The 17,627-nt window shown below is 38.7% G+C and overlaps 1 protein-coding gene across 2 annotated transcripts in view; it reads left to right on the forward strand.

The window, feature by feature from the left end:
* ST8SIA2 (ST8 alpha-N-acetyl-neuraminide alpha-2,8-sialyltransferase 2) overlaps positions 1-10,011 on the forward strand; it is a 181,578-nt gene extending 171,567 nt beyond the window's left edge. For both annotated transcript variants that reach the window (XM_018569033.1, XM_018569035.1), the window contains one exon: positions 9,608-10,011. In XM_018569033.1, coding sequence (XP_018424535.1) covers positions 9,608-9,893 — 286 coding nt within the window. In that variant the 3' untranslated portion in view covers positions 9,894-10,011. The remainder of the gene's footprint in view (positions 1-9,607) is intronic.
* Positions 10,012-17,627: the final 7,616 nt, after the last annotated feature.

A 17,627-nucleotide genomic window follows, 5' to 3' on the forward strand; every position in this document is an offset into this window, starting at 1 on the left:
TCAGACTTCTGTATATATTAGAGTTCTATATAAATATCAATAAAATGTATATAAATGTCATTTTTGCTTCAGCAGGTTCTATACATCATACAGATGCGCCACTTTACGATCAGTGAAAGGGGACCCCCCAGGCACCATACCTTCAATTGAAATATCATTTGTTTTTCTTTTTAAATGTCACTTTTTGCTGCAGGCACAATATTTGAAGGAATTTTTCATTTTTACTCTTACCCTGTAAATCATGTAAAAATCAATGTTCCTTTAAAAAATATTTTTCTTGGTTTTTTTTGTTTTAAATTTCATTGATTCCTGTCATTCAGGGCACTACCCGGATCCCCATACACTTTTTATGGCCAATAAATTGCATATAAGGCTTCAAAATGGGGACCTTTAATTTTCTGAGTTCTACCCCCATAGACTTGCATTGAGTTCTAAGTTCGAGTTAGAACTTTTTCCATGTTCGAAAGTTCGAGTTAGAACCGAACACGGGGGTGTTCGGCTCATCACTACCCCAGAGCAGTACCCGGACTCCCATGGCTTTTATGGCCAATAACTTGCATCTAAGCCCTCTTAAAGGGGACAATCATTTTCGACGTTCGACCCCCATTGACATGCATTAGGTTCGAGTTCGTATTCAAACTTTCCGGCCGTTCGGAAGTTCGGAAGTTCAAATACGAACCGAACACGGGAGTGTTCGGCCCATCACTAGTACTGATTTGAAGCTCGTGGCGCAAAAAAATCCATATGGTCTTCTATTGCTTACAGGTGATTGTGCTAATTCACGACAAGTGGGGGGAAGTGAGTTACTCCCTCATAGCTCCACCCCTGCTCCCAAATTACCTGCGCACATCCTTGCTTTGGCAGTCTCTCCTGCTGGTGACATGTTTAGATCATTGAAATCATAAGTCTGTATTGTTTTAGAAAAACCGTCACATGACACTAAATAAAAATGTATCAGTACTTGTATCTGTAAGTACTCGATTGGCTACGGGGCTCCTGGGATTTGTGCATCCCTGTTTTAAATATGATTTGTTTTATCTATATATATACATATATATATATAGATAAAACAAATCATATTTAAAACAGGGATGCACAAATCCCTGGAGCCCCGTAGCCAATGCTCCTTATAAATGACAGCTGCCTCCTAACGTTTGAGTTTTTTTCCAGTCTAGTCTTGGAGCTCTAAAAGTATCAGTACTTGTACCAAGTAAGGTACTTGGTATCTGAACATCCCTGCTTTTTATTAAGACCATGTGTAGAAAATAAAAACATTCGTAGTCCACAGTATATAATGTTGCAAAAAAAAAAGGATTGTGTACCAGTCATGGCTCCTAAGTCTGCTATTTAGGTGCGTTTTGGATAGTGAACACCAATAAGGTCCTATGTATATGGAAAAATGTAGTGTAATGAACAGGTGCCATGAAGTATGAGGTTAAAATAAGTGTTGTATTTCCTTGAGATAAAGAAAATAGTAAGGGAAAAAAGGAGGAAGGGAAGGTAGAGTGGCAAAGGAAAAGGAGTTAACTTAGGAGATTAAGGGGTTGAAGGAAGAGGTGGGGAGAGAAGGAAAGGAAAGATAAAATGTACTGTGTGGGGATCAGAGGAGTAATGGAAATCTAGCACCTGGGCCAAGAGGAATAATGAAAATCCAGCACCTGGGCCAAGAGCAGGAAAAGCAGCAATTAAATTTGCAGACATGCAGCACTAGGTTTCATGTAGTTTATCAACTGAGAACTGTAGTGTTGGGAATTTTCCACAAATAGGCTATTGTTTGGCTGCGCTACATATAAACCAGATAAGTTTGTTCGCTGCTTTAGAAATGTTGGGTATGGACTTGTTTACTAAGGCTTCCACAGGGTTAATTCTTATAGTGAAGTACTGAGGTCATTAAATTATAGACCCTTATCTGTAGTCTTTTTGCCACAGGCTAGACCACTGAATATATAGCACTGGAACGTACTTTGATATGCGAGATGGAGTAAGGTGCCTTCTGAAAGGTACATTACATGAATTCTCCAACACTAAAATATAAGTGGAACTTTTGGCAGTGGAGGTCCATAACTTTTTCCAGTCAGTCTTGTCTATTGTTCTTCACATCTTTTCTCACCACTTTTTCATGTAGTTAGCTTTGTAAGCTCTCACAAGCAGTGCCCTCCTTACCGTTTTGTCTTGACTTGTATTGTAACTGTAATGTCCTCCTTATATTGTAATGCAGTGCACAAACTGTTGTTATACATCCTGTATAAGAATAATAATAACAGTATGGCCGAGATCAGGCATGGAGCATGTGGGACTGTACAACATCCATTCCTGGGGGAAAGAGAGAACTTCTGTTCTGGTTTTAATAAAGGCAGGTGGAGTGAGAGAAGTCTTCCTGAGTATTTCGTCATGGCCCCATACTTTTAGAAATTGTTGCAGAGCTGAGCAGATTCGACTAGGTCGGTGTTTCTCGACAGAACACCGGTATGTGCGTTTAATATCGGGGCATAGGTTGCCTGTCTGGCAACCAGATAAATAGGGTATTGCTATTAAGGCATGATATAAGTGCTTTTTTGTAGTCATTTTCCAATATGGGGATCCCCAAGCACAATCTAAATTTATGGTGGTATAGTGTGATTCTATTAACTAAGAGTCTTGTGAGGCCAAATGCATTATTTTATTCTGATGGCAGTGGACAATGGTGCAATTGGACAGCCTAAAGCACAATGATTTCCAAAACAAGCCATTACAAAGTGTACAACAGATAAAGGTGTGCTTTCATTTTATCCTTGAATTCTAGAAAGAGGAGGGACCTTGTAATACCTCAATTCTGACAAACGTACAAGAGGTAAATAGTGCTTTCCATGTTATCACTGAATTCTGGAAAAGGACGGGACCTTGTAATGTCTCAGTGGTGGTGATGAGACAATAGATAAAGGAGTTCTCTAATGTCATGCCTGCATTCTGGAAAGGGATGAGACTTTGTAATGTCTCAGTTATATTGAGTGTACAAGAGGTAAAAGTGTTTTCTTTTGTCATTCCTGGATTCTAACTTTTCTTTTAGCTTCTACTGCAATCCCAAGCGTTAGCAACATTCCTTAAGTAATTTAATCCCAAATAGCTCACCAACAAAGTGCATATAAACAAAATGATAAAATAAATACTGGCAATAGTACTAACTAACACAGTGCAACAAAAATCAAAGTCCTCATGATAACAAATTCTCCTTCATAAAATATAGGATAGTGCCATCCAAAATTGTCTTTTTATCATGAATAGTTTGACTTCAAAGTATAAGACCTTGTGAACTTTTGCTGGAAGTTTACAAGATCACTTATACTTTTGAAGTGAAACAAGAGATACAGAGATGTTTTTAGCTTCTACATATATTAGAAAATGTATGCACCTTAGACCTCTGTTTGAAATCTAGAAATTAAAGACAAATCTCAGGTTAAAGTTGTGAAGGTAATATTTTGGCATCCAAGGAGGTTTAATCATACAAATAGTTTTATGAAAAAGCCATATGTGTGTGATTTGTATACAATATATGTGTTGATGTAATAAGTCCAGGAGGTTTTCACTTAGAGGGATCACGATGTAGATCTCAGAGATTGGGAAGTAAATAATGTTTTAAATCTTTCTATGGATCTTTTAGTGATTTTAATAAAGTGATTGATTTTTTTTTTTAAATAACTTTTGTCTAAACTGTGGTTTACTAACATTGTTAAAGCCCCAATAATTTTGTGTGTTGGTTTTCTAAAGCATCCAAGGAGTTTTACATTTACATGAAAATTTGAAATTTGCATATAGTTTTGGCCCTATATATCTCTGTAATCACATATATAGTAGTTTATATTTAAGATAGCCTATGCTTAGACATTTGCGGGAATATAAGTTTGATTGAATTGCCAAGGTTTGTGGCACTGCACTGATTGACAGGCCATAGGCAACTGATGAAGGCATCATTTGGTGAAGAAAGAATCTATGAAAAATAATTTATTATGTTATTGAAGATCCAAAATTCCCACTAATGTCTAGCTCTAATTTGCTGCAAGTACGACTTTTAGTAATACTTGACATCATCTTGTAATCTGTTATTATAAACATCTAGATCCATGGTCAAAGTGTGATCTTATGTGCCCAACTAAACCATTTTGAATGTGTTTACCCATGGTCACCAGTCTGATCAGTACAGAGATGTACAACATTGTATAATACATTTAGATATATTTTACATGTACAGAAATGGTGCATTTCTGAAGAAAGAAATGTGGTAACATATAAAGCAAATGACATCTGGCCCTCTAAAGTAGATGAAACAGAGGGCAGCAGTTAAAATCACCTTCAATTTGGTTCCTCTAGGTCTTGGTATATATGGTTCATGAAATGGGGCCTATCTTGATTCAGCATAAATACAGAAAGTCACTTTGTTGAGGAAAAACTGTATGAAAAATGAAGTTTGTTTTGTAACTTTTCAGTGCTCTAAACATACAGAATTAGACTATGGTCAAATAAGCTAATGCTTTCTAAGCCACAAGAATAATTTATTTTATAGTCATTTTGGGGACTAATGAAAAAATAACACAAGGTTTGAGCATATAGATTTTAACACCTCCATTTGATTATGCAAAATAATTGATTGTTCTAGCCGTCGACTGCTCTTTGGCAGATAAAAGGCTCACTTTGTGTCTCTATGGTGACCAGGAGGGAAAAAGCTAAGAAAAGGGTGATTGATGAAAGAATTTTTATGAAACATTTTGAGGCAAAGCATTATTAGACTATATTAGTATCAGAGAAAAATGATGAAATGGGGCACAATTTGATGAAAAGGAAACTAAACTTAATTTATTAGGTTGTACTTAAAAAGTGAAATAAAAACACTTGGTTCCCCGATCCCAACAGCTAAACCAGAGGCGTAACTAGAAACTTTAGGGCCCCGGTGCAAGAAACCATTAAGCCCCCCCCCAAAAAAACCCCCATGATTTTGATACAGTGGCGGGCCCTCTTCTTTCTCTCTTGGCTCCCCCCAACTGGCCAAACACCAGGGCTCGGTCGCAAATGTGACCGCTGCGACCCTGGTAATTTCGCCTGCGTGTAGTATCAGGGCATTTTCACGAGTACTTGTGAAAATGCCCAGTATTTTGGCACTGGTGCATCCCTACTTAATAATATAATGTATTGCTGGGACTTTTAGTCCTACATAGTTGGTGGTATTCTGCATTGCTGTATAATCATTATACATAAGTATTAAATGTATGTGGGCACTGCTTGTGTCACTGCATCTGGAGTAATACTATCAAGATTAGGAACATGATGGGTCCATATGGCCTTATCCATAATTTTTTTTTCTAAAAGGAGAGCATCATTGCCTGATAGCAGGCTCAAATGTCAATTGATAAATAACAATAAGCGGAATGTAATAATTGTTATTTATGTGGTGTTGGGTAAACAAACAATTCTTATATTAGATACTTTTATAAATGAGGTTCATTAATATCACTTAACTGTTAGCAGTTAGTGATAGTTTGCATTGGTTACTGAAAGTCGCTTCATCTCCTCAATGTCAAAGTAAGTGTCAATGTCAAAGTCTTTGTGAAGATTGTTTGTTATTTATGTGAATGAGTATTGTAAATAATATTACAGGAGAACTAATGTTTTGAAAGCTTGTTTTTGTGTATATTTTGTAAATGTATATGTGTTTAAGCCATATTTGCTGCTTAGTCTTGCTAGTACATGGAGACCGTCCGCTTCCAGAAGGATACACAAACAGTGCACAGACAGAAATTAAGAAAATTGTCAATAAAATATTTTAATAATGCACAAGATTTTTCACAGGTGGTACTTCACTCCCCAGAGATTGGCGAAGATCTTCCCTTCTTCCTCCCCTCTATGCTGGCGTGAATGTGGAAAAATTGGATCACTACTTCATATTTGGTGGGCATGTGACTCCATGGGGGTGATTTACTAACCTAAACACACACACACACACACACCAGGTGTGTGTGATTTTCACACAGCAAAACGTATTTATCAACCAAAAAGTCTCTAAAAGCATATTTCCACTAATGCCATATATGGAAAAATCATGCACATGATGCATATATAATGCTGCTTCACAGTTTAGACAAAAATGGTTAGCTCATGCATTTACATTCCTTGCATTCATCAACGCAAGCAACACAACATAGAGCTAATTTACCCAACATCACCTTGGAATTCCTTCAGGGCTTTGCACAACACACCTGCTGGGTGTGTACACATTACAAAGGTGTTTAGATTCCACCCATAGATCATGCTGGGAGGGAACACACTGCAGAGGTGTATACACGTTCGTGGTGTGTTTATAAGGTTAGTAAATCAACCCCCATATGTCAGTATTGGAAAATCGTTTTCAGATTAATTTTCTCACTTACTAGCATCCCTCACTTCATGCCTTCTCCCCAACTAGCTCTCCTAGGTGTTGGCTTGGACGTCTGGCCCCTTTTACAGCGCACCTTTGTAACTCATACACTAATAGCTGCTAGACTGGCGCTTGCCAGGAAATGGAAACAGAATTTCTTCAGACTTCCCTCCGCCCTTTGTAACCTCCCCTTACTCCGCTTCTCTCTTCTTCCTCGCTTCTATACATATTTATATAAGCTATACAACAGGTACATGTCCCTGTTACTCAGATGTACCATACTAATTGTTTCTTTTTTTTTATCCTTTCTGTAAAGTTTTAATAAAGCCTTAATGTTTAACTGCTTGAAGACCAGGTGTTTAGATCCCCTACCTGGCCAGGCCATTTTTCAGTGTTCAGCGCTGCAGTACTTTGACTGACATTTATTCCGTCACGCAACGCTGTACTGAAATGAATTTTATACAATTTTTTGGGGACAGATAGAGCTTTCTTTTGGTGGTATTTAATCACCACTGCGGGTTTTATTTTTTACTATATTCAGGAGAAATTACTGAATTTTTTTTTTTTACATTATGCTATAAAACAACTAATAGTACCCACTTGTTTGGTAAAATATAAAAGACGGGGTCACGTCGGGTAAATAGACACCAAACATGTCAAGCGTAAAAATTGCGCGCACTCGCAAAATTGCAAAAAACTAGCATACCCAAAATTGGCCATAGGCGACGCTTTAAAAGCTTTTACCGCTCATCAGTTTAGTGTTATCAGAAAAAAGGGGGAGTGGGAGAGCCGCGGAGGGGGGGGGCGCACGTCTCGGGGCTTCATACAAGCGATCCGCCGGCTCTATAGCCGGCGGATTGCTTGTATATTAACGGGCATCGCTGCCTCTTTTCAAATAGCGGGGATTTCCCACTCGCGCACGCGCGGCGCGCCCGAGCGGGCGGATGTAACAGGACGTGTATACACGCCCAGTTACATCCAAGAAGCTCCCGGCAGGCCGTGTATACACAGCGGCTGTTCGGGAGGTAGTTAAAAAAAAGTTATGCTTTAATGCCATTAGGGTGAGCTGTGCTGGTGAATGAAGCGCACCAGTTCCAAAAAATATAAATAATATTATTTCTCTTAAATTGGTATTTGCCATTACTCATATTTAAGCTTTATGATTAGTAGCCTTGCAATGTGCTTTACTGCTTCTTTATCACATTGTAAGGCTATGGGTCTGGTATGACCAATAAAATCTGTAAGGCTAACTGAGCTTATCACAGCAGTCATTAATAGCTGAACTCCATGCATAAGCTAAATACCCAGTTAAAATATACATCTAAGAGATGTTTTACCTGCCAAAATAATTATAAATATGTATTGGGTTTTACAATATCCTAACAAACAACACAGCCAGGTTGGTGACTTGACTTTTATTTACTACATTTAAGAACTTCAAGTGATATCCAAGTCAAAGGTTTTTGAGCTATTTCAAATGCTGATTTAATCACCTACAAAGGATGTTGCTCCTTGATGTTTAAAAGTTTTAGCTTCCTGCAAAACCAGCTGGTCTCCTGAGCACTGGCTCCAATATCCAGTTTTAGGAAGGCTTCTTTCCCTTGAATGGTCTTATAGAACCACCTTTGTGGATGCTAGTAAGCTGTGTGTGTCAATAAGTAAACAGGCACTGCAAGACAAGTCCTCCTCTCTACTCCTCCCTCTTCCCTTCTCCATGCTAGCAGATGGACTGCTGCTGGAGACTGTGCTCTCCCTTGTGTTGTTGTACTGGACAGGAAGTTCATGGAAGCTGAGCTGACAGAGTTGGAGCCAGCTGTTCAGAAATATGATGACTGTAAGTGCTTGGGGAAAATAAAAAGAAATACTCTGATGGGCAATGTATATTTGTGCTGGATTCATTATCGGAAAAAGTTTGAGAGTTTAATAGGCACGTGCATTCGGATTTGGACGGACCTGCAAATCAAGGAAATTCAGTTGATTCGTCGGTTCGTCCGAATCCGAAATAACGAATGTATCATATGCCCGAATATACTAAAACTATATTTGGGCATACATGGATTCGTTTGCAGGGCGCCGCCATCTCTGAGTATATCTTGGTATACACATACCAAGATATACTCAACATACGGGCACTGCCATCTTGGTGTACACTAAGATACACTCATGGGCGCCACTCGTTCTGCATTTTTTTTTTTGTGCGGTTTTGGATTCAAAGGTGCCTCCGAATCCGAAACAGCAGAAAAATGTGTTTTCTTTGATGAAAAGAATGGAAACATTTTTCGTTTTTCATTTGTTTAGTCAGAATTTTTTATTTGTTTTGCAGTGCACATGTCTAGAGTTTAATATTACTTTTAGCACTACTTACAGATATATAGATATTGAACTCATTCCTTTGCACACTTTCTTCTCTCATGTTGTCTGCATGTTCTTTGTCAGCAAATTTGCAAGCAGCATATCTTACTGGCTCCTAGTGCTGCTCCTTCTCCCCCATTCTTTGTGTTACCACACACAGAACTTACATGAGCTGCATTTTTTAAGGAATACATAACTATTGTAATTGTTTTTTACAAGTATTTTCTTGGGGATTAGCTATAAGTAGCATCATTTGCAAATGTTTACTTTAGGGAGCATTTAGAAATCAGCATTTGTGATAAATGTATCAAAATACATTATAGCCAGTGAGTAAAATGTAAATAAATGACTGTAAATGTGTCAAAAATACAGCAATAAAAATGCATACTTACTGAAAATACATTATAGCTCATTGTTAAGTCTCCAGGTGATCAGTAGGAGTGTAAAATCTAATGGTAGAAAAGAGCATTCACAAAAGTTACATAGTCATTTTTCATCCTTGATCATTGGTAAGATAGCAACATCTTACCCCTGACCTCTATACGTCGCTGCAGGCACTGAATGTTAGATTCTGTTGTTGCATGATATATAATGTAAATTTTAACTGGGATTCTAGTAAGGAGACTCCTTAAGCCCCCATAGACAAAGGGTGTCTAAGAATGATATCTGCAAACATCAAGTTTATGAGCTTAAAAACCTGTGTGCTATCAGCTGTGAGTTATCTCGCCTACCTGATATGTTGATTTTGCACTTCCCGCAATTGCTCTTTGAGTGTGACTTTACTAAATGTATGGCTACAAATACAATTAACAGTAGAATCATACATTAATTGAAGGGTCTTTGTATGAATTAATTATTGCTCTTTCCTTCTAGATACTGGCTGACAAACAAGGTGCACATAAAAAGACCTACAACTGGGATTCTAATGTATACATTGGCTACGCGGTTTTGCAACAGGATCTATCTGTATGGCTTCTGGCCTTTCTCCCGAGATCTCCACCAAAACCCTGTAAAGTATCACTACTATGACAGCCTAAAATATGGATACACATCACAAGCAGGACCACATGCAATGCCACTGGAATTTAAGGCTCTAAAAAACCTACATCTTCAGGGAGCTTTGAAACTTAATGTTGGAGAATGTGAATCAGCAACATAGCATCCTATGAAACATTATGCTTTCTTAAACTGGTGGTACAAAGGATTATTTCAGACAATTGCCCTGATCTAACTGAATATTAAAAGTATTATTGGAAGATACATGTGGACCAAAAGATGAAACAAATTGAAAGGAAATGATGGCTTGGTAAATTGGACTATACAGGATACCTAGACACTTATAGTTACGGATCTGTGTCTCTGGATAGTCTAGCACACGCGACTGTGATGATGTTTGCCTTCTTGCTACATAGAGCAGTACTAGCAACACAACAACACAACCAGCTAAAATGAATATGGTGCTATTAAGAAAAAAATGTAATATGGGAAATATGTGATGAGCTGTTATTTTATGATCTAGTCCAGAAAAGCTTTTATTATGTTCTCTATTTCCCAACAGAAAAGATGAATGAAGACAATCATTTCACAGTAAATAAAATGCTAACAGTATTAATGTTCATACAAATGCATTGGTTTAAACTTATATTTGCATTACAACAATAGGTTATTCCCAAACATTTATTATTAGGCACATTAGGCTCCTTCCCATGGGCAGAAGAGCTAAGAAGGGTTTTATAACAACAATGTGCTAACTTCATTTTATCTAACGTCAAACTTTATTATTTAAGTACATTGTTGCAATAGTTAGATCTTTGACATGAGACCTCGATAGAAGGTCTCATGTAAGGTAGATGTGCCTAATAGAATGGAGCATGGCTTATATTTGGACCTCTGGAGGCTCAAGTCATATAGCTTTGCCCTTCAAAATTAGTTATGTGGTGAGCTCATTTAGACCTGCTGTCCTGAGAGAACAATTTACCTACACTTAAAACTAAGCCTCAAATGTTGCTTTTACTGCTTCTTTGGGCAAGCACTGGTTTGTGCCTATATCTAAATTTCAGTGATGTATGTGTATCAAAGAAGGTAACCAGAAGTGCAACTATGTATTTATATTTGAGATAGGAATTATACAGGCTTTATGTGATGCATAAGTTATATTACTGTATATAAATGGAGACAATGTTCACCAGTCAGGAAATAGTTCATTTTCCATAATGCAGTTGTCACTCTTTTCATAGGATAGGCATTAGGTAATGGTCCTGTTCTTGTAGAACATGTTACAGTGTCAGTAGAACTTTAGAATATTTTCTGGAGTAAGGCATACTTCAGAATATTAAGAGTGTGCCTGATTGCCGTGCAGTTTCAAATGTCCTGTGTATGGGGTCCAGTGTAGCCAAATAAAGTCAGTTCTAGATAATGTCTTATTACTGAGTTTGTAAAGATGTGTAACAGCTTCTGTCTTTTCCCCAAATGGGACTGGCACTGGGTAGTTGTATCTATGATCTGACCAAGTCAGTTATATTAATGTGCAGATAAGTAGAAAAAGGTGTTTTGATATGTGTGGTTCAAGGTTCTTTGTAGTCAAAAATATGAATAGTCCAACAAATTAAATCAGACTAATGCACTGATACATCCTTCACATTTCACATTTCTAAGAGGAAACTTGGAGATATTTTTGGTACTAGACATCTCAGCACTTGAAAAATGGATTTTGCACCACAACACTTGTGTTTTCTCAGGATTCTGTCAGTGTTTGTACACAATTTTGCATTTGCCTAAGCTCTGGGGAAAGATGTATTAATTACCTGAGAAGTATCAAGATGGGTGCTGGTGGAAATGAATCTTCATGACTCCATCAATTTCCAACTCCCAATTCCATTACACCGTTTAAAGTGCCCAAAACATTTCTGTTGCTTTACTTTGATGTATCCAAGTGACTTATAACACCATGAATGAAGCCAAGAAGAATGACTATCAAAATGAGATGGTTAATTGTGGACCTAGTATAGACATTGTGTGGTCTAAATTGGCATTTTGTCAGCCATGGTTTCATTATGAAATAAATTTAAGACACATGTGAAATATTGAAACTTTAAGAATGTGCACTGATCTTTTATTTTGTTTTGTATTAAAATAAATATTGGATGTGTTAGTGTCCAAATTAATTCTGAGGGTAAGCTGACAGCACATGACACTGGCAGTATCTGCATTGTCTTTGCACAACAGAAAGGTATGACTATAGTTGACACATATATGCTTTATATATATATATATATATATATATATATATACACACAGAAAGAGAGAGGGAGCAATGTCATTTTTTTGCAGGTCCCATGGCTAAATAGACCCAAGACATGTATGCGTCTGCCATTTCTTATTGGACATGGGATGTCCTATAGTGGGATAATCCTATATGCTATATGCATCAAATAATTGTTTTATGCGTTATGAAGGAAAATATGTGCATTAGATGTTGCAATGGTGTAATAATGTGTTATACACTGTAAAACCGCGAATGGAAACACCCTTTATTAACACCAATATATACAGTATGTTTCTGGAATTAGATATTTGTGATACAAGTACTGTAGACTCATCAAAGTACCTGTTGCTGATCACACTGTGGATATTTTACCATTATTATATCATACTCACCATCAAGCCGCAAGGGTTAAGGAGGGTATAGGGGATATTCTTTTCTCAATAATTGTGTGTTGATACCATGGTTTTTAAATCTTATATGTCTTCCTTAGTGAGATTAATACTATTTTGCAAATTTGTGATATAGTATGTTTAGGTTGCTTTTACATATTAGTATATACTGTATATTAAAGTCAACTCATAGGGTGTTGTGTCCTAAAACTAGGTCTTTCTTTGACATATAAACATATAAACTAGACATGTGCACTGCCAAAAAATTTGTTTAGTTTCGTTTCATTTTAAATTCGGATTTGTATTATTTTGTTTTTCGGGATTCGGGGAGTGAAAGTCAATTCGGATTCGGAATTCGGATTCAGATGAAATTCGGTAGCGGTAGTTCGAACGTTTGTTTCGTTTTCTGTTCTTATTCGTTTCTTATTCGTTTCGTTCGTTCGTTTGCAGCAAAGTGACATTTGAGGGGGAAAAATATTTTTCTCCTTCTCTAATGTCACTTTGCTCCAACGAACGAAACGAATAAGAACCGAAAACGAAACGAACGTTCGAACTAACGCTACCGAATTTCGGAAATGGAAATTCGGATTCGTTTGCATTTGTTATGTCTGTAATGTCCGAATTTCCGAAAATTCATCCGAATTTCGATTCGGACCGAAACGAATCGCACATGTCCAATATAAACATTTATTGATTTCTATACCGTGGACTTCACCCCTTATATGTAAATTGGTTCAAAGGCTTGGAGTCAAATTTACAATATTTGTTGAGCTATCTATGATGAGTTCCATCCTTTATCATCCAGTCTACCTATCTTTTATCTAAAAAAGGTAGGTATGATCTTTTATCATACAGTCTTACCATCTATGAGCACCTTCATCCTTTATCATTATTTTTGCCCATCTATGATGACCTTTATCATCCAATCTTTCAATCTATAATGACTCACATTCTTAATTATACAGTTTTCCCAACTATGTTGTCATACACTTATGTTTACTGCCAGAATTAACATCAATTATATAATCTCTTCAAATAATTAGTATAAGTTCTCAAAAAATGGACCACATTAAGTGTGCAATAACAAAATGTTACATGTGGAATAATGAAGATCAGGAAAGTTACTAACCTAGAGCCACAATGTCAAGAGAACATTAAAGCAGAACTATGGGGTTAGGGCTTTTCCCCATAGTTCTCCTTAGGGTAACGGGAGGACACAAACTAGTGTCCTCTCGTCACCCTAAGCTCAGTATACCGCAAGCTACAAATCGCGGTATACTGAGACGCCGCAGCTGAAGCAGATCCCGACAATTATATATCCAGCCCCTGCCCTGTCACGGCAGAGAGCCGTGACAGAATGGAGAGGTGAGCGAACGCCGGTATGTGTTTGCTCACTTCCCGATCTACTGAGCCGACCTGTGACAGTCTCATTGTCGCAGGTCGGCTAGAACTATGAGGTGAGTGAAAAGCACTCACCTCATAGTTCTCCTTTAATCCCAGACAGGGAAGGTTAGTGTATCTGTTCTATTCTTTGTAATTCCTCCAAAACTCCAGACTAATACAGCACTTTAATCTTCATTATTTATTTAAATACTTCAAGGCATTCGTGGTCTATGAAAACAGTGATTAGCACTGAACGGTGTCATTAACTCAGCAGCCCTACTCACCGGTTATTTTAAGTCACTGACTGGGTAAGAGGCTTTACTTTACAGCTTTCTTATCATACCTATGCTCTTTCTAATGTATTGCACTTGAGCAAATTGCTTTATGCTTAGGCAAAGCTGTCTGTGAATCAGACAATTAGTTTGTGTGAAATATTGAGCAATATGGTTTTTGATGTAGGAATTTGATCTCTGTTGGCATTAACTTACATAGTCAAGCCCTGTTGTTTCCCACACCACATGCTGCATGGTAACTGCAGTGTTATCTCCATATACGCTGCAATTTTTGTGCTGTACTTTAGTTCATCGCAGCATAAGTGTTTCACAATAAGTAGAAGTTTATTAGTTGATTTTCCTTGTTGCTTGCCTCTCCTCTTTAAACTACCTACGTGTGAAGGCTGGTGCCTTGTGAAAGATTCTGTTCTCTGTAGATCTTTGCTAGATATAACTTGCATTTCTACAATTCAGGACATGGAATGTGAGCTCCCAGGAGACTGAAAATTGCTGCTCAGTTTGTTACTATATCAACACATATAAATTGTATTTGTTTTTATTTGCATTTAACTGTACTGTTATTTTTACCCTCCTACAACTGCTTATGTATTATTTGACTCATGGTCTACCCAAACAAGCTTGTACGTGTAATTCTAGAGTGACTGGAGAAATCAAGGTGTTGTTTAAAAGTCAAACTTTTAAATAGCTGGCGAGATCAGCTGTGAAGATGTTGAATATCATTCTCCTTGATTTGTAATCTCTTTATACATTTGACCCACACTATGGGTACAAAAAATGCTGTTCTGGGTGTTATTTTAGGACATAATCACATTTTAACTGATAATCAGGCCTAGGTTGGTTTCAGTGCACACCCCAAAAGCCTGGGTGTCTAAGGTGACAGTAATGCACATTCAGATAATGTATGTCACCAACATGGGCAGTTTCACAAGTGTTCTCTACCAATAGAAAGTGGTAAATTCCCTGCTTAAAAATAGTACAGACTAGATATAAATATTTCAGCTTTCAGTTTCTAATGCTGCAATAATTTCACAGCTCTTCTACATGTAGCGCTATTGGTTACCAGACAGACATGACTTGAATGAATATGGCTTCTCAGCTACCCAAAAGCTACATTACGAATATCCCAGACCCACTTATTGGCAAACAATGTCCCAGGCAAATTCTTCTAAGGGTTAAGTTCTTGTCCTCAGAATGTTCAAAATGGTGGGTGCCATTCACTTTGTTTTAGGGCTAAAGAGATTTAATTGCACATATGCATGAAGATGATAGGAAGGTGGGGCGAAGGGAGCACAGGATACCTGCAAATTCACTTAAACACAGTCCTTGGTCTTCTGTATGTCTTCTAAACTTTCCCGATCCCTCTCTTACAGGGCTTTACTGGCTGGACACTTATATTCAAAAAGTGGCTCCTTGACAAATGAGGTTTGAGTGTTTCCTGTTTCTCAAGTCTTGATATTCAAGGCAGAATATCAAAGCATCCTGTGCTGCACAACATAGGGTTAAGTCATTGTGGATGGATCTCCATCCTTCTTCCTCTCTTAATTTTCCTTCTTCCTCTCCTACTTTTGTAGCTGCAGGGTGCTCGAGAATCCTACTACCCGCTGAAGTCAAGGGAGCGCTCGGGAATCTAGAGAAACAACATGTGAGTCATACACCAGTTATTCCCTTTAAAGGAGAACTATGGGGTCAGTGTTTTTCCCCATAGTTCTCCTTAGGGTAATGGGAGGACACAAACTAGCGTCCTTCCGTTACACCAAGCTCAGTATACCGCAAGCTACAGCTCGCGGTATACTGAGACGCCGCGGCCGGAGCGGATCACGACTTAGATGACGGGATCCGCCCAGCTGCGTGAGTGACAGCTGGCTCTGCCTATCTAGAGGCAGAGCCAGCTGTACCCGCCCCCTCCCCCATCCGTTCCGCCAGTCAGCGCTGGCAGATGGGAGCAGGAGAGGGGAATCCAGCCCCTCCCCCTGTTACGGCAGAGAGCCGTGACAGGATCGAGAGGCGAGTGAACCTGGTATGTGTTCGCTCACCTCCCGATCTACTGAGCCGACCTGTGACAGTCTCATTGTCACAGGTCGGCTAGAACTATGAGGTGAGTGAAAAGCACTCACCTCATAGTTCTCCTTTAAATCTACACAGCATAGACCACTAAGACACCAGCAGTAATTACATCAGAAATCTGCTGATAAAACTTTATACGTCTTCTTTAAAGCGACCTTTACACTGAAAAATAGAATTCTACCAATACATCCCTCTAGGTATGATGATTATTAATAAACATGCCAGGTATAAAACGCTGTGATTTTGAAATAATTACACTTGCAGAGCATTCACTTCCTGCTTTGAAAGTGCAAATTACTTCAGTTTGCCAACGCAATGCACACAGGGATTGCCTTGTCATCAGCAGAGCATTGCTGGAAAATCTCATCTGTAATCTCATGAAATCTCAGGGAAAGACATTTTCCTCTCATGGTCACATGTTTAGTCAGATGTGCCATTAATCCAGGAAGTAATAGGGGAGCAATGACTCTGCCCTTAGTAAACATGTCCACTGCCAGAAAACTGGGGAAGAAAAGAGAAAAAAAGTTATGCAAAGGATCAGTGGCGGACCTATGGAACAAAGGGCCCTGGTGCAAGATTTTTTTTTGCCAAAAACCCCCCCACAAACACAGCGCTCTCCTTCCGCAGCGCTCGGCCGGCTGTCACTTTCTCTCCTCCCCGCTGGGACACAGAGCAGCGCCCAGCGGGGAGAAAAGACAGTAGGGATGTGCCGCTGTATCGGCAGAAAAATTGCACTTTTGGCATTATGCCAAAAGTGCAATTTTCGGCCAATATGTTTTGGCGAACCTGTATATGGTGCATCCCTAATATTTACAGCAAAGCAGAATGGCACAGGCTATAGTGGACTACACATCCCAGCAATAATTTATATAACAATAGCATTTCTGTATAAAATACTGCTGAGATGTGTAGTCCTCAGCAGGCGATTGCTTGTAAGTCATACAGCAATCGCCTGCTGTTAAAAGCGGTACTAAGAGCACGGCTGCAGAAGCAGCTGTGTTCTTGTTTTAACCACTTCTGCGGGCCGCGGTCTATAGACGTACTGCGGCCGGGAAGTGGTTAAAGTGACATTAAAGTCAATTTTTTTTTATCCCTCCACCCAATGTTAATGTTAGCACTTACCTTAAAAGGAGAACTTTGAGGTGAGTGCTTTTCACTCACCTCATAGTTCTAGCCGACCTGCGACAACAAATCCAAACTGCGCATGCACCCGCCCCAAGATGCTTTGCGGCCGCACAAGCAGTTTCGGATTTTCGGACAGGAGCGCGCGGCGAAGACGGGGTAAGTTTAAACCTATGTTAAAGCGCTTTGTTTTAAAAAAAAAACTTTTTGCATATATTTACTGCTTGCTAGCCTTATATATGCAAAAAAGCCGGAGGGTTTAATAACCCTTTAATACTCACCTGATCCCTGGAACGACCAACAAGCTCTCTCACGCTGTCAGAATATGCATACAGAGCGTGTCGGTAACTATTTAAAACAGCGCGCTGTGTGCAGCT

Source organism: Nanorana parkeri, unplaced genomic scaffold, assembly GCF_000935625.1.
Source record: "Nanorana parkeri isolate BGI_ZX_2015 unplaced genomic scaffold, ASM93562v1 scaffold1278, whole genome shotgun sequence".
Lineage (NCBI taxonomy): Eukaryota > Metazoa > Chordata > Amphibia > Anura > Dicroglossidae > Nanorana > Nanorana parkeri.